Below are 26144 nucleotides of genomic sequence, written 5' to 3'. Positions count from 1 at the left end.
TAAATCCCAATTCAATTTATTGGCCTCTCAAAATAAAGATCACAATTTTCAGATCACATTTCTTCAATAATCTATAATCCTAAGCCTACTTAAAATATGTATTGCATGAATATGACGCTTGAAATTTGTTCGATAGAATATAGTAAGAAAAGAGAATATTGTTTATATTCAAACATTAGGCAATCCTGCAACAATACCACCCTCAATTCCACATTCATCGGATCCTCGGAGTATTTTGAAGGTACCATTATCACCCCAGTCAGAATTCCAAGAATTAGCGATCAGCCAGTATGGAGTTCCTTTTTCAACACCCCAACCAATGATCCTGATAGCATGTCCACCCAAAACTGAGCCTTTTACGTGTTGGTAGACACCTTGGAAAAAAATTCAAGCTGATTTTTTATGAAATTTATCAATCCCGAACAAGCACCATAATCTCAAATCCAACTTCAATCCATTTTAACTGATAAATGATAGTTTAAATTCTAACAAATTCATTGTTTGATTTGATGCAATGATCAATATCTACAGGGTGAGCCTACGGTGCTCGATAGGTAGATAACAATTTTGGGCTACGAGAATGATTCAAACTTTGGCTGAATTGACACCTCAAGAGTTATTCGAAAAACTAAAGAAGACTTGGAAAATCTTCGAGAATTTAATTAAAAATAATGATATATTCATTTCGAAGGGTTTTCAAGATATGATCTCTAGTTGGAATTTGTGGAATTTGTGGGAAGTGGCCTACCTATGTCAAAAAGGCACACAGATAAATTATAACCTAAAAATATTCACGTCCTTATCAGTTATGAAAACAATGAATTATTGCTATATTTAAAATGTCAGTTGTTCCATTTCTACTCCTGTATTTCGTTATTTTTAAGTTTGATGTTTTCTGCGATTTGTTGATCATGTTGTATATTCGACTGAGATTTCACTCATACCCTGTAAATTCGAGGATTTGGTTAGCCGATTAATTTTGGCGTGAAGAAGTCTGAATATACAGACGAAACGTCGCTTGATCAAGAAGTTATTTTTGAAAGGCCGTCCTATTCCCATTATCCTTCATTGTTTTCATAAATAACAAAAAATGGGAATTTTCGAAATCAGAATTTCATGTAGATTCAGGATATGATATAAAAATAGGGTATTCAAATTTGAATGAAAAAGGAAGGACTGAGAGAGATGATTCCTCGATGAAAATAAGCAGGGGTAGTTCCTATAAATTTTTCTCGAAATCGACCTCCCTTCCAAGATACAGCCTTTGGAAGGCGATGGCGAGTTGATAGTTTTTAATTTTTTTACGGGTTCTAAAAAACACTGAATCATGAAGCAATACATAATATGAAGCACTAAGTAGATGTTACTCGTACAATTTTTTTGAATCTCATAACTTTATTATTAGGGGTTCAAAATAACAACCCCTTCATGATTTTTCTTCAAACATTGTTACCGTGGGATAGATTTTCGAACAATAAAATTCTCTTATGGTTTCCCATTCAATTCTGGAGAAAAAAGTCTCCTGCAAAATTTCGATACAGTCGATACTTTTCTCGGAATAAATAAAAACTTACAATGCCTTCCAATGGCTGTATCTTGAAAGGGAGGTCGATTAAAAAAAAAAAATTATAGGAACTACCCCTGCTTATTTTCACCGAGGAATTATCTCCCTAGGTCCTTCGCATTTGTTTACAGACACCCTGTTTAACGATACGAAGCACACTTTACTTATTACTTACCACTTTTGTATTGCAACAAATCTTCATAAACAGTGAAAACTCCTTCTACTGGCCCATTTTTGTATTTCTCTTTACGAATATCATCTTGATTACTGGATAAGGAGTAAAATGTTTTTCCGAAGTATTTGTCTTCATTGTAAACTAATGGATAACCTTCCTGGCATTTCTTCAGGCATTTTGGTGTTTTCCCATCACCATTACATGGTGGACGAGTTCCATTCACATGATGTTCACAAGGTGCTACTTCATATGGCCTACATCCCTAAAAAAGAGAAAATGTGCTTCGTCTTATAATTTTTATCTATACTCAATCGATCGATCCATGATGTGATCATAATCTATCCGTTCCGAATATTTATCAATCACTTGTGATTTATGAACCATTATTCACTGGTCTATGAAACTTTATGGTCGCAAAAATAGACTAAACATAGATATTTTATTGTGAATGAGGAAAGATATTCTGGAAATAATCGTTTCATAATCCTAGATGAAATACAGTATTCTACTCGAATGATATTACCTATGGCTATTATTCACTTGGACGATTTACCAAACGAGACTCGTCTCCATCATAATATGCTCGTTGAATATATTAATTCTTAATCATCTTTCAAATTGAGTTTATTATCTCCATTGAGGGTGTTTATAAATGATTGTAACATCGCGGTTAGGTTTCGCAACGGAAAATTGAAGATTGTTCATGAAAAAGGAAAATTTGTTTGTCTTTAGTTTTTCATTTTTGAGATACAGGGTGTCGAATTTTTTTTTCTTCTGCCAATATCCTACGAACCGTTTAAACTACAGGACTTTTCATTGATATTATTTTTTTTCGAGTTTGAATTCTAACTGTTGTTAAATTTTTTTGAAATTGTCAATGATTTAGTGCGGTTATTGATCGAGAGAAGCATTTTCAAAACGTTCATAAAAAGACCATTATTTAAATATTCGTTTTCATAAATAAAAAAAAATAAAAATTATTTACTATCTATTTTTTTCGAAGAAGCATTTTCAAAACGTTCAAACTGTTTGTTCTTGTTCATGAAAAGCATTCAAAAGGTTATTTTTCTGAAATTTCATGTCAAAATGTTAAATTTTTCCAGTGGCGTCAAAATCAGTGGAGAGGGACTCTAATCTTAAGATCTCCACTATATAATGGCCTAATGAATACGGAAAAGGTGAAATAATCTTAACCTAATCATTAACAGTCGAAATTTTGGTACAGAAGCTCAGTTCATACACGGTATATAACGTATATTCATAAATCGCTTACCAAAATATTGAGAAAAACCCAAAACAAATTTATTTTATACCCTGTATCCTAAAATCGAAGAGAAAATGGCATAGGAATAAAATGGAATCTACATTTTTCCGTTGCGACCCTTATATAGGATAGATCCTAGAGTTGAAAAATTGATGCCCATTGCGATTGTTCGATCATTTCGAAGAACTTGTATTATTTTCTCCATTTGCATAATAGGTATTACTAAAAAAAGGGAATGCTTCAGCAGAGGAACAAAAAGATAGGTACGTATTGAAAAAACAATTTTGTACAGATTCACTTTCCATTTTATGTGGTGGCATTTCGTTACGTTTATTTAAAATCAAGTGAATCAACAAAAATTAGAGATAAATCTTTGTTATTCAGGAAATAGGACACGAGCAATAATTCCTCATTCATTGAAATTTATTTCCAATAATCAAATTGGTGGAAGATAAAATATATTGAGTATTAGATATACTTCCAACGAAAAGCATTCGAAATCATTTGATTAAAAAATTTTAAAAAAAAACAAGAACACAATTGTTCATCGATTTATCTGGTCTTATTTTCTCAAAACAAAGAAATAATTAATTCTGTAATCAACAGCCTGACCCCCAACCTATATAAATATAGCAATCAAGTTAGAACTAAATAGGTCTATCTGAGGAAAGAGAAACTCATGAATAATTTGCAATACAATCACATGTTTGTTGATTACAGCTCAGAAAAATATTATTTTAATGATATGAACATTACAGATTGGTACCAAGAAACACTTCGAATGAGCAAAAATTGATTTCCAATTATGTGAAAAATAGATTACTTACTGTGAATATTGGATTATGCAGAAAATCCAAAAAGTATATTATTGATTATTCAAAGAATCAATTCACTAACCTGTTTGGATCCAAACTCTCCTCCTGAAACTATTCCTTTGTGGACCCAATGATACCAAGCCTCTCCTGGATATCCCCCATTGCATCCCAATCCACAGCTGAAACAGCAAGAAACTAAATCATCCGCAGATAGATGAACATGCACTTTGCCCTTAGAATGAATGCAAGTTCTATCTGACATTGCTTCTACAGCTCCAAATGCCTGAAATTTCACTTTTCAGTATTAAATCAACTTTTGCTGAAATGGTTCTGAAGTTCTGATAAATGAACCAAATCTGTAGGTACACTTTTCTGGTCAATGAAAATTTTGTTATAATGTAGAAGTAATTGAGCAAATTTATAATCTTTGTTTGTATCGAGAATATAAATATGATGATTAAATTTCATAGGTGGAATTTTTTATAAGGAATCGAATGGTATTAATTTCAATGTGTGAAGACTTACAGCTTTTTTAAATCTTCGTAGAATGCGTGGTAAACTCGTGGCATTGTGGCCACCCAAGGTTTTTGTCATTTTTTCAATTTCTTCTTGGATACAGTAGGATATCCATTGGTACAAGCCTCATTCTCGTGAAACCCCCAATTTGAAACTTTAATTTATTCTACAACTGAAGGTGTTCTCAATGATGATTATTTTTATCAGAATTATGCATGCATATGTTATCCACTTTCAACGGTTTTCTTCAATACAAATGTTTTTTCCCAGCAGGAATAAAAAAAGATGATATTATCAGATTTTGAATGTATTGGCTCCATTCTTAAATCGGTTGTTCTCGATCAATTCTATCGATCAATAGTTTTTCTTTCGTTTGATTTTCTATACTCGATCGCTATGCAACGCGAAACACGCAATTTGACCCAAGAGGAATGTGCCCAAGCCACGGGCGTAGCCAGGGGGGCGTAGCCGAAATAATATAGGTACACATGATATCAGTTTCAAAGAGTCTCACTTTATATGTCAAAATCAGAAAATTTTCATTTAAAACCCCCCCCCGAAACTCAACCCTGGCTACGCCCATGGCCCAAGCGGTAGTTTTGCGAGAAGAAGGGTGGACATACACAAGAATTGCAGAAAGGTTTGGAGTTTCCCATACAAGTGTGTCCAGAATGTTGCAGCGATTCAGGGAGACAGGTATGAATGTCCGAAGAACAGGACAGGGTAGACCACGGGTAACAACTGCCACTCAAGAACGTTACTTGATAGTTTCTTCGTTGAGACAACGGTTTGCAACCGCTCGCCTCCTTCAAATTCAGCTCATGAGGTGCAAATTAGCACTCAGACAATAAGAAATCGCCTCAGAGAATATGATTTAATAGTCCGGGAGGTGGCGTCACTTTTGAACTAGTGATCGATCTTCACACGAATTTTTTAGGATGAGTAGTTCTTCACTTGTACATATGAGGTCCGCGCGTCAGTCAGTCCAATAGCGGTGGGCGTGGGCGTGGGAGGCGGTGAAACTCGCCGGAAAAATCTCAAAAAAAAGTGATTGATCTGCACGTGAAACTTTGTAATAAGGTAAATTATTCATGATTATGAGTGAAAATGAGCGTCAGTCACTTTCCCGATGGTGGAAACATCGTCAGTCAGGCGGTTGAAGATGGTCGTAAAAATCTGAAAATTGACAAGTGACCGATCCTCACTTGAAATATGATTATTTTAATCAAGTTGAACGTAAAAATGGACGTCAGTCACGTTTATAGTGGTGGATTCTGCGTCATTCAGGCTTCCAAAGTCAAGGGCAGTGACCAGCTTCCTTTGGCGCGCTGCACCTTTTGCAGTTCGAATGACGCATATTCCACCGTCATCGTGCCGGCTGACGATTATTTATCGAGTGTACATAACAATTACTTGTTTATACAGGGTGTTTAATCATATAAATAAATAAATAAACTTTATTGATTCTTTTGGACACTTAAGAAATGTATAGGACAAGTTATATTATATATTATAACAAATTGAAGAGAAAAAAAAAAATAACAAATTCAACAAATGGAGTCCTTAAGGAACTCCTCCATTCTGTAGTAACACCTGTTAAAAGGAACTTAACTGCTCTCTTGAAAGATTTTCCACTCATTGATTTCAAGCGACTGGGCAAATGGTTATATAATTTGATGCCTATATAACTCGGTGAGGACTCATATTTAACTGTATGATGCCTGGGGAAGGCTATGGAATCAGTGTGTTATGTTTCGTACTCATGAAAATCAGAGCATTTCCTGTATTTTCCGATGTTCAGGTGGATATAAACAAGATAATTAAGGATGAATTTACAAGGGAAGGGAAGAATACGAAACCAACTGAAAATCGGACGACATGAATCCCGTTGCTGAAGTTTGAATATAGGTAAGCCTTATGACGCTTTTCTGAGAAATGAAAACTCGAAATTGTTGAAACGTTTCCTGATTGTAGGAAACTACAAGGAAATTGTTCGAAAATTGTGTTCATTCAGAAAATGAAATTCAATTTGGAAACAAAAAAAATCACGGACATCGAAGGTTTTCCGCCATTTTGAATTTTTTTTTTCGGAGTTCTTCATCTTTAATGAATTGAGCACTCAAAAATACTCCGATGTGACCAGAAACCGTTACTTTGAGGTTTATACATAACTGAGCCCACTCATTAGAATATTGCTCAAATACGACGTTGAACACCTTATTTCTCGCTTATGCGTCGAAAACGGGGTATATGTCATAAAGAAAAGTGATTCTCCCGGTGTCATTTACCCACTATATATGTTTGTCCAGTTTATGATGAAACACCCTGTATAAACAAGTAATTGTTATGTACACTCGTACAGCCAGCACGATGCCGGTGGAATATGCGTCAGTCGAACTGCATAAGGTGCAGCGCGCCAAAGGAAGCAGGTCACTGCCCTTGAATTTGGAAACCTGACTGACGCAGAATCCACCACTATAAACGTACTGACGGCCATTTTTACGTTCAGTTTGATTAAAATACTCATTTTTCAAAATTTCAAGTGAATATCGGTCACTTGTCAATTTTCATTTTTCCGACCATATCTTCAACCGCCTGACTGACGATGTTTCCACCATCGGGAAAGTGACTGACGGCCATTTTCACTCATAATCATGAATAATTTACCTTATTACAAAGTTTCACGTGCAGATCGATCACTTTTTTTTGAGATTTTTCCGGCGAGTTTCAACGCCTCCCACGCCCACGCCCACCACGGTCGCGCTGACTGACTTTCGATTTCGAGTACAGTAATAGTGCAACTCTCTAATTAATCACATTTGAGTTGCAGATAAATCACTAATGAAAAAGTGACACCACCTCCCGGACTATAAGGCCTCGTGTCGCGGCAAGAGGCCCAGCTCTTACCCCAGCCCATCGAAAGGCGCGTTTGGATTTTGCGAGAGAGCATATCCATTGGAAAGAGGCCGATTGGGAAAGAGTTCTATTCACAGATGAGTCTAGATTCTGCCTCTACCATTGTGATCGACGTTCCCTTGTAAACAGACGTCCACATGAAAGATATGCTCAGTGCAATTTCCTGAATACTACTGGTTTCGGGGGAGGATCGATTATGGTATGGGGTGGAATATCTTTGACTGCTCGCACAGACCTAGTGGTCGTTGATAATGGAGCTATGAATGCTGATAAGTATAGAAGGAACATTCTTGAAGAGCATGTAGTGCCATTTGCCCCATACATTGGTGAACATTTTTATGGACGATAATGCCAGACCCCATCGTGCGCGCATCGTTCAGGAGTACCTTGAAGAGGTTGAAGTCTCTTGAATGGAATGGCCAGCAAGAAGTCCAGATCTCAATCCGATTGAGTAAGTTTGGAACAACCTCAATAGAAGGCTGAGAAGTTCAGAAAATCATCCAGCTACTCTTAATGACTTAGGAATCCAACTCGGAGAAATCTGGGAAGGATTAGATCAGAACATTTTAAGATCACTCATTTTGAGTATGAACCGTCGTTGCCGATCTGTAATTGACGCAAGGGGTGGAAATACCAAGTATTAAATCACTTATCAGCATTTCAGTATTTTGAAAATTGTTCAATTCTCTTCTTTCACATAAGATTCGGTGAAATCCTGAATTTTTCTTCCATTTAATGTGTCTTGTTTCGTTCAAAACCTTCCCGAGAGAACATAAAAAATAAGTTATAAAGTCAATGTAGAGTTAACTTTCATTAAAATTGAGATTTTCAGAATGTGCGTTAATTTTTTTGCGCAGTGTACATTACAAGTACATAAAAATGTCATGAAATGTTATTTTCAGTGTTTGGTGCTTAAATAAATGAACCATTGCATAAGGTCATTTCGCAGTTCTTCCAAATCTCAGCATTTGTTTTTCTTGTCGAATGAACACATCAATTTAATACCTAACTAATGAGTCTATAGTGATCAGAAAACTATTATTGAGTCAACAGGCGTTGCCGGATTGTAATAATGACGTAGAATGTTTTTGGGAGAACACTTCTGTAATCGGAATTTCCGTAACCAAATACAGACAAAATACAATGTCAATATTACATAGAAAAATGAAAAGTTTCGATATATTTGAGATGAGGATTTCAATATTGATACATATTTTGAAAGTTGTTGGAAAACGGCCAATTGTCTCCTTGCGATGCCCGAATCTAATCGTAGGTATATTTATTTCACCAATGTCTATAATTCTACGAATGATATTTTCATGCAAGACATTGTTTTTCCACTGACCTAACCCAAAGTAACCTCAAAATTGTTGGGTTCTATTTTCATCCACATTTGATCAATACTTTTCACATTTCTCCCAATAGGTAATTGGGACAATGCTCGAATTAATTGGAAATTACGATAGCCTAACATTTAATGTTTTAATTTAACGCATTCTAGGTAATTTTCAAAAAAATTACTGATGCTCAACGATAAAGCCTCTTGTTCATAAGTAGATACGATATCCGATGATCCGAAAATGCTGCTACTGATTAATTTGAGATGCTTAATAATTGTCCAATCGGGAGCAATTTTGGATCATCGTATTATGGGATTCAGCCATAGGCCTTGATCATAGATACGATGTTCCATGATACGATGATTCGAAAAGGCCTCTGATTGGTCCATTAATTTCTTATGAAGAGTTCTATTAAAACAATAACTATCAAAATATGTGAAGGGGGGCTACAAGGGATGTAGCGAATGGAAATTGGTCACTAAAAAGACCAAGAGATCGCCAAGATCGAACCAGACCAGCTCGAGGCCAACACAAAATACACCGAGGCCATCCCCAAACTCTTCGGAAGTGAAGAAACCCCAGGAAACTGCAACCGAAGCAGTCAAAGAGACGAAGAAACCAGAGAAAAAGACGGAAAAGGCAAAAACCGTCAAAAAAGCCGAAACCAGAAAAGCAATTTCTGGAATCACTGAGGAACTGGATAAGTTCACGAAAAACCTCCTCAGCACGATGATGCAGAATCTGGAGAAAGAGATTGAGAAGAAGATGCAGCAAATTATTAAGAATATTTAATGGCTGACACGACGATAAAGAACAATCTCATAATCGTCTCTTGGAACGTCGAAGGATTGAGAGCCCGCAGATCAGAATTCGAAGAACTGATTGAAGAGAAGAGACCGGATGTCATAGCTCTTCAAGAAACGAGACTTAACCCCAACGTTCGGATAGCATTTCCCAATTACGATATTTACAGAAATGATAGACCTAACAGCACAGGTGGCGTTGCTATACTGGCTAGAAGGAATATGGATCACCATTTCGACCAAATATTCAATGGACAAGAAGTAGAAGCAATATCGATTATTGTGAATACTAATCGAGGGCAAGTGAAGATTATTTCAACTTATAAATCGCCGGATAAGGACATGCTGGAAGAGGATCTAAAAATGCTACTAGAAGGAAGACACCCGAAAATCATAATTGGTGATCTTAACTGCAAATCGCAGGAATGGAACAGTAGGGTGGAAAATACAAACGGGAGAAGACTGAAGATTTATGCTGAAAAACTTAATGCAGTTGTGATAGGACCTGATATACCGACCTACATACCAAGAGTAAATGGACTACCCGATGTACTGGACATTGTCGTAATGAAAGACATCACTGAAGAAATCAGCATTGATACAATAGAAGACGGAACTTCAGACCACAATCCCATAGAATTCATAGTGGGACATGGCCCAAGAAACGAAGAAGAGACACAAACCAAGGAACGCACAGACTGGGAGAAATATAAGAATTTACTTCAGGAGAAAATCAGGGAAATTCCCCAAATAAACACCCAGGATGAATTAGATGAAGCAGTTGAAAAATTGGAAAATCATATAAAAGAAGCCTATGAAGAAAGCACCAAGAGAATAAGGAAACCAATTCCGAAACATTCACATGGAGATACGCCAAGGGATATAAAGGAACTTATAAAAAAGAACAGAAGACTCAGGAAAATCTACAGAACAACAAAAAGAGAAGAAGACAAGAAGAAACTGAATAAGCATAGTCAGATATTGAAAAATGCTTTAACAGAACTGCGTAATAACAGATGGCACCAGAGATTAAGGGAACTGAATACAATAGATCACTCGGCTTGGAAAATGCAAAAACGCTTACGACGAGAACAGACAGTTATACCTCCACTGCATGGAGCAAACGGAATGGTATATACGAGACTTGAAAAAGCCGAAGCACTTGCCGACACAATTGAGAGAGAAGCCAGAATAAATTACAGAAATGATGATGACAATGAAGATCTAGAAGAAGAAGTGGAGGCAAACGAAGAACTGATGATGGAACCACCGGAAACCGAAATCATTCCAAAACCGGCTTCACCAACAGAAATCAAAGAGATCATAATGAAACTGAAAAACCGGAAAGCACCGGGAGAAGATAGGATAACGAATTATATGTTGAAGAAATTGCCTAGAAAAGGAATAGCAGCCTTGACGAATATAACAAACGGAGTGATGAGGACCGAATACTACCCAAAGAGATGGAAAACTGCAGAAATGATAGTTTTCAACAAGCCTGGAAAGGAACGGAAATTTCCTCAAAATTATAGACCAATCAGCCTACTATCAGCACTAGGAAAAGTCGTCGAGAGGGTTATCGCCAAAAGGCTGAATGAGGAAACAGAAATGTTGAAGATAATCCCACCCGAACAATTTGGATTTCGACGAGAACACTCGACTGAACTCCAATTACTACGGCTCATAGAATACGTCACCGAAGGAATGCAGACCAAACAGGCCACAGGATTAGTTCTGATGGATATCGAGAGAGCTTTTGATAGAGTATGGCACGAAGGCCTAATCTACAAGATGAAAAGAGCAGGATATTCGACCAAGCTATGCAAGATTATAAGGAATTATCTGAGGAATAGAAACTTTTATGTGAAGATAGATGGAGCAACCTCTCAAACCAGACAATTGGAAGCGGGAGTGCCTCAAGGATCGGTACTTGGACCTCTGCTTTACGTAATATACGTTTATGATATCCCGAAGAATGCTAGGAATATGCTCACCTTGTACGCAGATGACACAGGAATAGCGTTCAGACATCGACGCCCAGAGATCATACACCGGAGACTGCAGGAAGCCATAGATGAATTACTCAAATGGTGCATCAAATGGAAAATCCAAATCAATGGAAGAAAGACTCAAGCAATATTACTGCAAAAGAGAAGATTGAGGATGGAAGAAAACCTTGAAGTTGATGGACAAGAGGTTGAATGGAAAAATGAAGCAACATACCTAGGAGTGACGCTTGACAGAGGACTTACATGGAAAAACCACATCAAATGTGCTGTTGATAAAACAAAAGCCGCAATGAGTAAACTTTATCCACTCATAGGCAGAACAAGTCATATGAATAAGAACATCAAGTTGACGATGATTAAAACTATTGCGCGACCACAACTCACATATGGATCGGCGGCATGGGGCTTCGCAGCCAAGACCCACATCAAGAGAATACAGGCCACTGAGAATAAACTCCTTAGAATGGCGATGGACGTACCCTGGTTTGTTAGGAACAAACAAATCTACAAGGACTTGGAATGGGAACCAGTTACAGAATTTATGAAGAGAAAGGCGGAAAGGATATTCGACAAAGCCAAACAACATCCAAATGAGGAACTACGAAGATTAGTCGACTACGATCCAACAGAAGAAGCTAGAAGGTCAAGAACCTACCACCGAAGACCGAGAGATCAGTTAAGGATTTAAATGTAACCAAAGAAGAGCTTAACCTATAAAAGCTATAGGCAGCATACAACTATCAACACGACTATGATCGTGTGAGAGTCCAGAAACCATAAGAGTCAACTGGTTAATAGGCAAAATGCCCGGAACCTATGGAGAAGCAGTTAAGGGTTTTTAGTGGGTCTCGAGCTCAGAGAGTGAGAATCCCCACACTGTTCCCCCTCAGCAGAGGGTGTGTTCGTCTGTTTGCAGATTTTCCCCCTGCTACACCAAAAAAAAAAAAAAAAAAAAAAAAAAAAATGTGAAGGGGAGAGGGGAGAATAAAATAACATTCTCTTTTTCCGTAATAAAATGAATCATTAAGAAAATATAAAATTATTCTCACCCAACAAGATCCACAAGAGCCTTGGTCCCTTATTTCCTGAATAGTAGGACAGTCAGGCCAATTTTTTCTCGCATCAAAGTCAGTGGGGAGATCCATTGGTTCTTCAGTTGATTCCAACACTTCTGGTAAATACGCCTTATGGTTTGACAAGACTCCCATCAGTTTCTTGATGTATGACATCGATAAGTTTTCTGGAAAATTTCTTCCAGCTGTCCAAGTACTTTGGGCATTGTTGATTTCGTTGATGAAGTCATCTGACAACGGATTGTATTTCTTTTCCAGTGGTTTTTTCTGCGTGGTTTTGCATGAAACGTACGAGATGCAGCAAAATACTGCTACAAATAGAAGAACCCTCATCCTTTGGACCTGAAATATTTGGAAATTATCAAAGAAAGTGAGAAATGGTTCTCGAACTCAACATACCGATATTATAATCTTTACGCTTTCACTTCCAGTGGTCGAATGACTTCTGAGTCCAGAATTTATCTCTGGAAAGCAGAATTTGTTTATGATATAGTACATATAGTGACTATATATAGTATATAGTCACTGTACCCAGCAGTGGACAATACTGCCATCTGTTATGAGTATGGAGAATGTGAACTAAATATTGAATTGATGTGGTTGATAGGCCATTACTTGATGAAAACTAAAGAAACTCGGATGAGTTATTTAACCGCTACACGTAAGTTTACCTTGATCCGCCTGAAGATGCTACTGTGATAGCGAAACAATTGTAATGATTGTAATCATCTTAGTAAAAACCATGTAATTCGATTTTTTGTTTGTAGATTAAATAACCTATAACTATATTTGTTTTTTTATACTATGTAGTATGTTCCTATATACAGAGTGTTTCATGAACATTACGTATATTAATAAGGATAAATTCAGATGCATACCACCCGCCGATATGAATATCAACAAGTGTTACGATCTGAATTGAACTAGCCAATTTGCCATCGTCAAGGCCCCAAATGGAGTACGCTCCATCGAAGAAAAGCAGACCATGGTTTCGGTCTCATTTGACCTCATCAGAGCAACATAGCATTTTTCTACTATGGAACTTTATTCAATATTGGCAAGTGGTACTGGGTACTATACATTTACCCAGAGCGCCATCCAATATGAAACGGTATCCGATTCAATCCCCTCCATATAGAAACCAAGACGAAGACAATAGCATATGTCCCATATTTTCCCTAATTCCCTAATATTGAATAAAGGTACATCAATTCCAAACGTTCTCTATCGTAGAAAAATGCTATGTTGCTCTGATGAGGTCAAATGAGACCGAAACCATGATCAGCATCTGCTTTTCTTCGATGGAGCGTACTCCATTTGGGGCCTTGACGATGGCAAATTGGCTAGTTTAATTCAGATCGTAACACTTGTTGATATTCATATCGTCGGGTGGTATGCATCTGAATTTATCCTTATTATTGTATTCATTGCCTCCCTGTTATTAGGCGTGATCATTCTTTTATTACGTATATTGTTCTCTCAAAAGTCCAGTCTTCTCCTTATGGAATATTAATGGAATCAACAATTCCGAAGGAATTGTCGTTCCAATAACGTGAGTTAGTCATGAACTATCATAGGAAATCCCAGAGAAGTCGAAAAATTCAAGTGCAACTGTAGACCGGTTTCGGGATCATTTTCCCTCGTCAGTACAGTATAGCACTGAATCTCTCGATCGGAGGATGGTGGTCTTATGCGATCTTGGGACGTCGCTTTGAGATATCTCGTATCGTGATGAGATATCTCAAAGCGACGTCCCAAGATCGCATAAGACCACCATCCTCCGATCGAGAGATTCAGTGCTATACTGTACTGACGAGGGAAAATGATCCCGAAACCGGTCTACAGTTGCACTTGAATTTTTCGACTTCTCTGGGATTTCCTATGATAGTTCATGACTAACTCACGTTATTGGAACGACAATTCCTTCGGAATTGTTGATTCCATTAATATTTCATTCTTCCGATGCGTCCGGTTAGGCGCTTGGAGTACTGTATATCTTTTTATACAGTATTCCTTCTTTTTGTATTCTCCTTATGGGTTGCGAAACTCAAGGAATTTGTGATTTATTCGGAGAACATATAACGCCCTGTATCTTGGATACGAAGTATTTCCAGACAAAAGCCCACTCAGGACTCCAAATAAAACAAAGATTAATATCCTGATTTTGTTCGCAAAGTTTATGAAACACCCCGTGTACTATATTAACTCTGATGTCAACAAAATACCGTAGATTGATGGAGAATTTTTTTCAAGTATGCCATTCTTATTGTATAGAGTGTGAATGTGAAGCAGCAAAAATTTTCGTTTCTTGACGAAGAGTTGGAGAATATTTAGAGGTCTTTACAAAGTTTTTTTTGATGCTGGGTGGACTGTTAGGTCAGCACCTTGGCACATTTCCGATACAATGCGTTGCTATGGAAATATCGCCATTTTCTATGTAATCACCTCATTTTATTGAAATTGTAACTTTAACTTTGACATTTCTTCGCCGATGTTGGATTTTTCAACAGTGATGCATATCACAATTCTTAGTGTAAACGCAACTGGCCAAGGTATTTTTTTTCAAGTTCTTCTTGTTGTACAGGGTGAGAATTGAGAATATAAAGAAGCGAAAAATTCACATCTTTTGGCTGAGAATTCAGAAACACTGAGGGCCTTACAAAGTTTTTCTTTATGTTGGGTGGATCGTTAGGTCATTACATAGGGATGTTTTCGTCTTTTTTTCGATACATTGTGTTGCTGTGGAAAAATTCTATTTTATGAAATTTCTTTTTCCTCGAAAAATTCGTCCAGCTCTAGAGCTAAAATTCTTTTTTTTTCCTTCTTTTCCTTCGAAAAAAAAACCTTTATCTAAGGCTATTTGTACAATTCATTTGAAGATTTTTTTCTGTTAGATGCAGGGCCTGATTCAGACTCGATAAAGACACTATTAAACATTCGGAATATGGGTCCTTCAAAAGTACAGATATATAGGGTGTTCAGATTTAACGTCACATACTTCAGGGGCGATTCCGGAGGTCAAAATATAAGAAAACTTCATATCAACTAAGGTTATAAAATGCAACCCAAGGACTCTAGAAACCTCTCCAACTAGACCTCCATAATCCAGTCAATTTGTGAATGCTCTGTCAAAAATTGGCGCATTCGAATGAATTTTAGTACATGGGAGTTTATGGAAAAACTTAATCGTCCGGTGATAAAAAAATGGCTCGATTCTCATCATCCAATGATCGAAATTAATAAATAGAAAATATTGAGCTCTAGTCGAGTAGTCAATCGGAAGAATTTCAAATTTCAAACTCTCATTGGCGTTTACACCATTCTGCGCCATCTATCTTCCGAATTGGTAAACATCACAGCGCCTGACGGATTTAACTCAAGGTTTATATCAAACTGACCTGTTGTAGATGGTTATGAAGAATACAAAATAACAATTAATGAAAACTAAATCCCAATTCAATTTATTGGCCTCTCAAAATAAAGATCACAATTTTCAGATCACATTTCTTCAATAATCTATAATCCTAAGCCTACTTAAAATATGTATTGCATGAATATGACGCTTGAAATTTGTTCGATAGAATATAATAAGAAAAGAGAATATGGTTTATATTCAAACATTAGGCAATCCTGCAACAATACCACCCTCAATTCCACATTCATCGGATCCTCGGAGTATTTTGAAGGTACCATTATCACCCCAGTCAGAATTCCAGGAATTAGCGATCAGCCAGTACGGAGTTCCTTTTTCAACACCCCAACCAATGATCCTGATAGCATGTCCTCCCAAAACTGAGCCTTTTATGTGTTGGTAGACGCCTAGAAAAAAATTCAAGCTGATTACTTATTAATTTATAAAATTTATTGATCCCTAACACAGAACGAACACCATAATGCCAGATCAATCCAACTTTTCAATTCATTTTAACCAATAATAATAGTTTAAACAACAACAACTAACAAATTCATTTCAATATATACATATGTTAAAACAATCATATCAAAAAGGAACACAGATAAATTATTATAAATGGGGTATATCGAAAAGTATTTCATGTAGAATCAGAGTATGATATAACAATTGGGTATCGCACAACAGTACTCGATCGATCGAGTTGAGTCACTCTGTATAAATTAATTAATTAATGGTTCGTTCTACGGAAGCCTGATAAAGAAATCAAAATTTTGTGAAACCGAACATTAGATCTTAATTTGCATGGGATTTACTTACCACTTTTGTATAGCAACAAATCTTCATAAACAGTGAAAGCTCCTTCTACTGGCCCATTTTTGTATATCTCTTTACGAATATCATCTTGATTACTGGATATGGAGTAAGCTGTTTTTCCGAAGTGTTTGTCTTTATTGTAAACTAATGGGTAACCTTTCTGGCATTGCTTCAGGCATTTTGGTGTTTTCCCATCACCGTTACATGGTGGACGAGTTCCATTCACATGATGTTCACAAGGTGCTATTTCATATGGCCTACATCCCTAAAAATGAGAAGTGTGCTTCGTCTTATAATTTTTATCCATACACGATCGATGCATGAAGTGATCATAAAATCTATCCGTTCCGAATATTTATGAATCACTTGTGATTTATGATCCATTATTCACTGGTCTATAAAACTTTATGGTCGAAGATATTTTATTGAAAATGAGGAAATACATATTGGAAATAATCGTTTCATATCCTAGATTAAGTATAGTATTCTACTCGCATGATATTATATACCTATGGCTATTATTCACTTGAACGATTCACCGTATAACGAGACTCGTCTACTTCATAATATGCTCGTTGAATATATCAATTATTAATCATCTTTCAAATTGAGTTTATTATCTCCATTAAGGGTCTTTAAAAATATAACATCGCGGTTGGGTTTCGAACTATGCAAGGTGTTCCTGATTAAGTATCGCAACGGAAAATTGAAGGTTGTTCATGAAAAAGGAAAATTTGTTTGTTTTCATTTTTGAGATACAGGGTGTCGAATTTTATTCGTACAAAAATTTACATTGATTTTTTTTCGAGTTTGAATTCTTTATTTCTCTTTGATTTAACTGTTGTTAAATTTCTTTGAAATTGTTAATTATTTACTGGTTATTATTCGAGAGATATTTTCAAAACGTTCGTACTGGTTCATAAAAAGCATAAAAATTATTTACTTGATTTTTAAAGGAGCATTTTCAAAACGTTTTATTTAAATATTTATTTTCAATCATAAAAAACATGAAATTATTTACTAGTTATTTTTTTCGAAGAAGCATTTTCAAATCATTCAAACCGTTTGTTCTTGTTCATAAAAAGCATTTAAAAGGTTATTTTTCTGGAAAACGGTGTCATTTGGAGCAAAAGACCGAGAAAATCGTTTTTGTGTAAAATAAATTGGCACTTTGAAATTTCATGTCAAAATGTAAAATTTTTCCAGTGGCGTCAAAATTAGTGGACAAGGACTCTAACCTTGAGATCTCCACTATACAGAGTGTCTGTAAACAAATGTGAAAGACGAGGGATATGATTCCTCGGTGAAAATAAGCAGGGGTTATTCTTATAATTTTTTTTCGAAATCGACCTCCCTTCAAAGATACAGCCTTTGGAAGGCGATGGCGAGTTGACAGTTTTTTTTTTAAATTTATAGGAACTACCGCTGCTTATTTTCATCGAGGAATCATCTCCCGAAGTCCTTCGCATTTGTTTACAGACACCCTGTATAATGGCCCAATGAATACGGAAAAGGTGAAAAAAACCTAACTTAACTTAACCTAACCTAACCATTAACAGTCAAAATTTTGGTACAGAAGCTCAGTTTGCGTATATTCATACACGGTAGCATATAACTTATATTCATACACGGTAGTATATATAACTTATATTCATATAACGGTTCCCAAAATTTTGAGAAAAAACTACAACAAATTTATTTTACACCATGTACCTATCTCAAATTCGAACAGAAAATGGCATACAAATAAAATGGAATCTACATTTTTCCTTTGCGACACTTATTTAGGATAGATCCTAGAGTTGGAAAATTGACCGCCACTGCGATGTTTCGATCATTTCGAAGACCTTGCATTATTTTCTCCATTCACATAATAAGGTATTACTCAAAAAAAGGTAAGGCTTGAGCAAAGGACCAATTATACAGGATGTTCGATAACTGGACAGCCAAAATGAAATATTATATCTAAAATAGAATTCTAATCATAAAACAAAAAATACATTTTTTCCATCTCGAGCTTCGTTTAGGAGATAATCAATTTATAAAAATATTTCAATAAATTATTTAACATTTATTAATGGTATAAATATTTATGTTTATAAATACAAAACTATGGTAAATGTTCAAAAATAATGGCAACTGCTTGTGCAACATTGTGTTGTTCATGTGGACCTCCAGTACGATGTTTATTAATTCCAAACTCACGAAGCCTTCGAAAAGCATTGGAAAAAACTTCACGATAAGGCTGCCGTCTATTTGGAAATCTTAAGCCATATTCCCGACATGCAGCTCTCATCACAGTATCCATAAACGTAAATAATATCAGCAATTTCTTCATTACTGAACTGCATTTTGAGAAAAGTACTAACCGAATGTCATGCACTTTATACAAACATAACAACTTGAAATTCCTACATGCTTACCTTTAAATTTTGTAGAATATCTATAACATGCATTTTTTCGAGTTTTTTCAAATATCTCCAAAACGAAGCTCGATATGGAAAAAATGTATTCTTTGTTTTATGATAAGAATTCGTTTTTAGATATAATATTTAATTTTGGCTGTCGAGTTATCGAACACCCTGTATAGATGCGGATTGAAGAAACAATTTTGTACAAATTCACACTTTCCATTGTATTTGGTGGCATTTCATTGCGTTCATTTACAATCAAGTGAATCAAGTATGTTATTCAGCAAAGATTAGATATTGATCGTTGTTATTTAGGAAATAGGACACGAGCAATAATTCCTCATGCATGGAAATTTATTTAAAATAATCAAATTGGTGAAAGATAAAATATATTGAATATCATTATAGGTATCTATATGTACAGGGTGGGCAGAATTCGTTGTCTACTGAGGGGATCTCGAGAACTATAGCAGCTAGAAGAAAACGGACGGCACATTCTCGAGCTCTTTTTTCCTTACTATTCCAAATCTGAAAACAGATCCAGCCTAACGGTCATTGATTTTGAGTTATGAACGAAATTGTCATTTTCAATGAAGTTGAATAACTCGCTTATTCGAACTCGTATTCGAAATCCGTTGTTACATTCTTTTTTATGAGGAATTCGAATATGATATTACGAAATTTTTCGATCCAGTCATTTTCGAGATACGATAGGGATTTCTGATTTTTCAAATGTAAACTATAGTTGAAAGTTCTTTCATCTTGCTGCAATTTTTTTTCTGATTTCAAAAATGTATCATATGTCGCTATTCACATGAATGTTACACGAGAAAAAAAACAACACTTTTTCCTGCTTTTCGATTCTCTGTTGGATTATAAGTAGGTTGGGTTACCATAGCAACCGTTGAATTTGCCTTATATTTTATGAACCTGAGCCTATAATCGAAATAACGGATTGCTGAATAAATATTTCGATGATTAATTTGCCATCGTTTGTTCTCGCGATGTTTGGCATGCTTATCTTATGATGGTTCACAATTCGAACACTACCGTTGACAGAAGTACCTATTTTTCATCATCTTACTCTTGTAAAAATTATAATTATAGATAGCTATCGTATTTTATTTATAATATTACTGACTATTGAAGTTTATATTTCATAAATAGAAAAACGATAATTGAATAAATTTTCTTCTTTAATAATCAGACGAAAGTCTTCTACTCTCTTCAAAAAGATATCGATCTCGATATCGATAGATAAAAGAAATAATTATTCGTCAGTCGGTGATTCCTATCGCAGAAGGTTGAGTTCACATAGGATTATGTGGAGTTCACGAACCATAAATGAATTTTCAACGGTCGCTATGGTTACGTCAGCCTACTGAAAATTCAGCAGTGAATCGAAAAGCAGGAAAAAGTATTGAATTTTTTTTCTTACGTTATATTCATGTGAAAAGCGACATATGATACATTTTTGAAATCTGCAAAAAAATTGCAGCAAGATGAAAGAACTTTTCACTACCTATAGTTTATATGTGAAAAATCAGAAATCCCTGTCGTATCTCGAAAATGACTGGATCAAAAAATTTATTGATATCATATTCGAATTCTTCATAAAAAAATGCCTGTAGAATGTAACAACAGATTTCGAATACTAGTTCAAATGAGCGAGTTATTCAGCTTCATTGAAAATGACAATTTCTCAATTTTCGTTCATAACTCAAAATCTATGAACGTTAGGCTGGATCTGTTTTCAGTTTTGGATTAGTCAAGAAAAAAGAGGTCGAGAATGTGTTATCCGTTTTCTTCTAGCTGCTATAGTTCTCGAGATCCCCTCAGGAGACAACGGATTTTGCCCACCCTGTACTTCCACTGAACAGGAATCGAAATCATTTGATTGAAAAATGAAAAAAAAACAAGGACACAATTGTTCATCGAGCAATCTGGTTCTTTTTTTCTCAAAACAAAGAAATAATTAATTCTGTAATCAACAGCCTGACCCCCAACCTATATATAGCAATCAAGTTAGAACTAAATAGGTCTATCCGAGGAAAGAGTAACTCATGAATAATTTGCAATACAATCACATGTTTGTTGATTACAGCTCAGAAAGATATTATTTTACTGATATGAACATCACAGATGTTACCAAGAAATCATACGAATGGGTAAAAATTGATTTCCAATTATGAATGTGTATACATACTCATGTGAAAAGTAGATTGCTAACTGTGAATATATAAAGGATACCACTTTATGCATAAAATCCAAAAAGTAGGTATATTACAGAAATTATGATCGGAAGTCATCAAATTTCAAAATTAATTATAAACAGGTACAATCTCTAATTTCAAGAGCCGCTTTAAATTTCCAAGAGTAATTTAAAGAAGGGGTGAGCTTCTGCCTATCCAAAGAATCAATTCACTAACCTGTTTGGATCCAAACACTCCTCCTGAAACTATTCCTTTCTGGACCCAATAATGCCAAGCCGCTCCTGGATATCCTCCATTGCATCCCAATCCACAGGTGTAACAGCAAGAAACTAAATCATCCGCAGATAGATGAACATGCACTTTGCCCTTAGAATGAATGCAGGTTCTATCTGACATTGCTTCTACAGCTCCAAATGCCTGAAATTTCACTTTTCAGTATTAAATCAACTTTTGCTGAAATGGTTCTGAAGTTCTGATAAATGAACGGAATCTGTAGGTACACTTTTCTGGTCAATGAAAATTTTGTTATAATGTAGAAGTAATTGAGCAAATTTATAATCTTTCTTTGAATCGAGAATACAAGTATTTTAGGTAAAAGTGCGGGTTATGCCCTATCACAAATTTTGATGATTATATTTTATAGGTGGAATTTTTTATAAGGAGTCGCATGGTTATAATTTCAATCTGTGAAGACTTTTTTTAAATTTTTAAATTTTCGTAGAATGCGTGGCAAACTCGTGACATTGTGGCCACCTAAGGTTTTTGTCATTTTTTCAATTTCTTCTTGGATACAGTTGGATAGGAAATCTACTGGTACAAGCCCCACTCTCGTGGTACCCTCAATTTGTGACTTTCATTTTCCGAAAATTTGATCAAAATACATGACAAGTATATCATAAAAATGTCATGAAATATTATTTTCAGTGTTTGGCGCATCAATAAATGAACCATTGCATAAGGTCATTTCGCAGTTCTTCTAAATCCCAAAATCGAATCGATAATTTATTATTATTATCCATCTCCCACGTGAAGATTCGACTCAAAATTCAGTTAAAACAAAATAGATCCTTCGATGTAAAATTTTGAGCCGAGAATTCTCTAGAGAATTTACTCGAGATTTCATGCGCCGTGAATTCTTTACCGTTACATACGCACTTTCGGTCGAATTCTCTGTTCAGTTGCATACAAAATAATCTCTGCCGTTTTCATACCAAAATTTGGTAGAGAATTGTCCAGAGAATTCTCGGCTGTTACAAACGGGCTGTAGAATATAAATTCGACAGCAGTGGTCGATCAATGAGATGAATCTTCTTGAAACCGATGAAATTTTCTGTCATCATTTGTTTTTCTTGCCGAATGTGATACCACATTAATTTAATACCTAACTAATGAGTCTATGGTGAACTATTATTTAGTCAATAGGCGTTGCCGGATTGTAAAAGTGACGTAGAATGTTTGTGAGAGAACACTTCTGTAATCGGAATTTCCGTAACTAAATACTGACAAAATAAAATGGCAATATCACATAAAAAAAGAAAAGTTTCGATATATATGAGATGTGAGGACTTCAATGATACATATCTTAAAAGTTATACTAAAACAGCCAATTGTTTTTCACGCTGCCTGAATTTAATTGTACCTATGTATATTCATTTCATTAATGTCTATAATTCTACAAATGATATTTTCATGCAAGAAATTGTTTTTGACTGACCTAACCCAAAGTAACCAAGCTAACCTTTAAATTATTGGGTTTTATTTTCATCCACATTTGATCAATACATTTCACATTTTTCTCAATAGGTAATTAGAAAAATGCACGAATCAATTCGAAATCACAATGTCCCAACATCTAAGGCCCGGTTGTTCAATTCGTGATTAAAGTTAATCCTGGATTAATTTTGACATTTCCGTTCAAATCTGTCACGTTAATCCAGGATCAACTTAAATCTCGGCTTAATCCTGAATTGAACAACCGAGCCTAAATGTCTTAATTTAACGCATTCTAGGAAATTTTCAAAAAATTACAGATGTTCAGCGATAAAGCCTTTTGTTGATAAGTAGATATACGATGATCCGAAAATCATGCTACTGATTATTTTGAGATGCTTGATAATTGTCCAATCAGGAGCAATTTTGGATCATCGTATCATAGGATTCAGCCATAGGCCTTGATCATAGATACGATGCCCCATGATAAGATGATCCGAAAAGGCTCAATCAATTAATTTCTTATGAAGAGTTCTATTAAAACAATAACCATCAAAATCTGTGAAGAGGAGAGTAAAATAACATTCTCTTTTTCCGTAATAAAATGAATCACTAAGAAAATATAGAATTATTCTCACCCAACAAGATCCACAAGAACCTTGGTCCCTTATCTCCTGAATAGTAGGACAGTCAGGCCAATTTTTTCTCGCATCAAAGTCAGTGGGGAGATCCATTGGTTCTCCAGTTGATTCCAACACTTTTGGTAAATACTGCTTATGGTTTGGCAAGACTCCCATCAGTTTCTTGATATATGACATCGATAAGTTTTCTGGAAAATTTCTTCCAGCTGTCCAAGTACTTTGGGCATTGTTGATTTCGTTGATGAAGTCATCTGATAACGGATTGTATTTCTTTTCCAGCGGTTTTTTCTGCGTGGTTTTGCATGAAACGTACGAGATGCAGCAAAATACTGCTACAAATAGAAGGGCCCTCATCCTTTGGACCTGAAATATTTAGAAATTATCAAAGAAAGTGAGAAATGGTTCTCGAACTCAACATACCGATATTACAATCTTCACGCTTTCACTGCCAGTGGTCGAATGACTTCTGAGTCCAGAATTTATCTCTGGAAAGCGGAATTTGTTTATGATATAGCTATCACTGTACGAGCAAAACACTCTGTTTACAATTCCATTGTTGTATATTGATTAACATGAATCACCGTTGCTACAACAGACTCTGACAGCCTGACCCAGCAGTGGACAATACTGCCATCTGTTATGAGTATGGAGAATGTGAACTAAATATCGAATTGATGTGGACGATAGGCCAATACTTGATGAAAATTCATATTCAAACTAAAGAAACCCAATTACATGATCCACCTGAAGATGCTACTGTGATAGCGAAGCACGTGTAATGATAAATCATCTTAGTACAAACTTTTCAGTAAAAAATTCAAAACCATTTGTTATTGAAAAAATACTCGAGTAGAGCAGTCGAACAATGAATTTTATATTATATATCAAAAAGTTTTTCAAATTACAAGACTTGATGACAATTGCCGCCTTCAGCTGGATACAAAAGTCCAGTCTTCTCCTCATGGGTTGGCGAACTCAAGGAATTTGTGTTATTCGGAGAACATATAACGCCCTTTATCTTGGAAACGAAGTATTTCCACACAAAGGCCCACTCAGGACTCCAAATAACACAAATATTAATATCCTGATTTTGTTCGCAAAGCTTATCAAACACCCTGTGTACTAACTCTGACGTCAACAAAATACCGTAGATTGAAGGAGAATTTTTTTCAAGTATGGTAGACAAGAAAAATTTTGCAGTTTTCAGGAGAACCGGGAGTTGATATGATATTGTATAAGGACAACATGTCCTTTTCCAATCTCTATACAGGGTGAGTCTTTGAGTCGTGCAAATATAAAAAGATATAGCCATTTTAAGTTCTCATAATGAGCTGGAAAACTCAATTTACCTTCAGAATAACTAGCTAAATGTGTGACACTACACACCGGTGGATCTTTTAAACAGGGTTGTATTCAGCCAAAGTTCCCAATTTTGCGAATTTCACAGATACTCTTTAATTTTTGAACAAAAAAAAAAACCTTCAAATGTTCATTAGATAACGTGCAACTTATAGTTTCAATAGTTGGGTTCTTCGAATTTTTGGTATTTTTATGGTACGTCAAAGTTATAATAAGAAGAAAATGTTTGTGAGATAAAAATTTTGATGGTTTTTCTACAGCTTGTATCTTTTAAATCGAGCCAATTTGGAAAAAATGATAAAGAAAAAAAATGTTTCTTTCGACCTCAAGGGTCTACTGTTAAAATATTTGTACGAGTCAAAGATTGACCCCGTAATTTAATTGGAAAACCAGTGAAATCTGGAAAAAAAAAAATTTATAGGACTTTCCATGCCATTTTAATAGTTATCTATAATTAACACTCAATGAATAAGTCACAAAATCCAGCGACCCGCTTACGTGAAATGCGCTGTACAGGATGGGCAAAATTGGTGATACCTGAATTACAACTTCTTCAACCCAACGAGATAGAGGAAAATGCATAGCACATTACGGTCGTCTTTTTTCGAGAAACTAATAATGACTTTGGTCATTATCTCCGTTTCTGTTCAAGCTAGAATGTTGAAATGAAAACATTATACAGACACTTTTTCGATAGCAATGCAGTGCCGTACTATGATTTTTTAAAACAGGTATATTTGCTGAGCTATAACATAAAGATGTATTTCTTCTTATGAAAACAGAAGTTAAAAATGACTTAGAAAGACTGAGGATGAAGTATAATATATTTCTGAAACGGTAAAACAATTGTGATTCTTTCTAAGTCATTTCAAACTACTGTTTTCATAAGAAAAAACACAACCTTATGTTATAGCTCCGCAAATGAACCTGTAGGAAAAAATCATAGTACGCCACTGGATTGCTATAAAAAAGTGTCTGTATAATGTCTTCATTTTAACATCCTAGCACAAACAGAAACAGAGATATTGACCAAAGTTGAAATCGCCTAAATTTGAATTTTGGCCTATAACCCCAAAACAAAAGAAGATAGAGGAATGCAGTTCATGG

General features: G+C 35.4%; 2 protein-coding genes across 3 annotated transcripts; both read right to left on the bottom strand.

Moving 5' to 3' along the window:
* LOC123313595 (cathepsin B-like) lies at window positions 1–24245 on the bottom strand. Of its 2 annotated transcripts, XM_044898554.1 has the most exons (6): window positions 24178–24245; window positions 12875–12953; window positions 12452–12817; window positions 3901–4101; window positions 1740–2001; window positions 1–374 (listed from the first exon to the last, which is right to left on the bottom strand). In XM_044898554.1, exons 3-6 carry the CDS (start codon window positions 12806–12808, stop codon window positions 169–171), a joined length of 1026 nt encoding a protein of 341 aa, XP_044754489.1. In that variant the 5' UTR covers window positions 12809–12817; window positions 12875–12953; window positions 24178–24245; the 3' UTR covers window positions 1–168. The 2 variants fall into 2 exon arrangements, with proteins under 2 accessions (XP_044754489.1, XP_044754482.1); XM_044898547.1 differs by lacking the exon at window positions 24178–24245 and having other exon boundaries at window positions 12875–12962.
* On the bottom strand, window positions 15921–24256 carry LOC123313588 (cathepsin B). Its single transcript, XM_044898534.1, has 5 exons — window positions 24099–24256; window positions 23676–24041; window positions 21544–21744; window positions 16707–16968; window positions 15921–16294 (listed from the first exon to the last, which is right to left on the bottom strand). The coding sequence occupies exons 2-5, from the start codon at window positions 24030–24032 to the stop codon at window positions 16089–16091; spliced, it is 1026 nt and encodes a 341-aa protein (XP_044754469.1). The 5' UTR covers window positions 24033–24041; window positions 24099–24256; the 3' UTR covers window positions 15921–16088.
* Window positions 24257–26144: the final 1888 nt, after the last annotated feature.

Source organism: Coccinella septempunctata, chromosome 1 (assembly GCF_907165205.1).
Source record: "Coccinella septempunctata chromosome 1, icCocSept1.1, whole genome shotgun sequence".
Taxonomy (NCBI): domain Eukaryota; kingdom Metazoa; phylum Arthropoda; class Insecta; order Coleoptera; family Coccinellidae; genus Coccinella; species Coccinella septempunctata.
This window is presented reverse-complemented; position numbering and strand designations above follow the sequence as displayed.

Excerpts from the sequence above, each read along its gene's own strand:
- LOC123313595 (XM_044898554.1), bottom strand. The coding sequence starts at position 12,808 with ATGAGGGTTCTTCTATTTGTAGCAGTATTTTGCTGCATCTCGTACGTT. Across the intron at positions 4,102-12,451 it reads GCTCTTGTGGATCTTGTTGG|GCATTTGGAGCTGTAGAAGC; the intron begins GTGAGAATAATT and ends GTGAAATTTCAG. Across the intron at positions 375-1,739 it reads TTTGTTGCAATACAAAAGTG|GTGTCTACCAACACGTAAAA; the intron begins GTAAGTAATAAG and ends TTTTTTTCCAAG.
- LOC123313588 (XM_044898534.1), bottom strand. The coding sequence starts at position 24,032 with ATGAGGGCCCTTCTATTTGTAGCAGTATTTTGCTGCATCTCGTACGTT. Across the intron at positions 21,745-23,675 it reads GTTCTTGTGGATCTTGTTGG|GCATTTGGAGCTGTAGAAGC; the intron begins GTGAGAATAATT and ends GTGAAATTTCAG. Across the intron at positions 16,969-21,543 it reads GAGTGTTTGGATCCAAACAG|GGATGTAGGCCATATGAAAT; the intron begins GTTAGTGAATTG and ends TCTCATTTTTAG.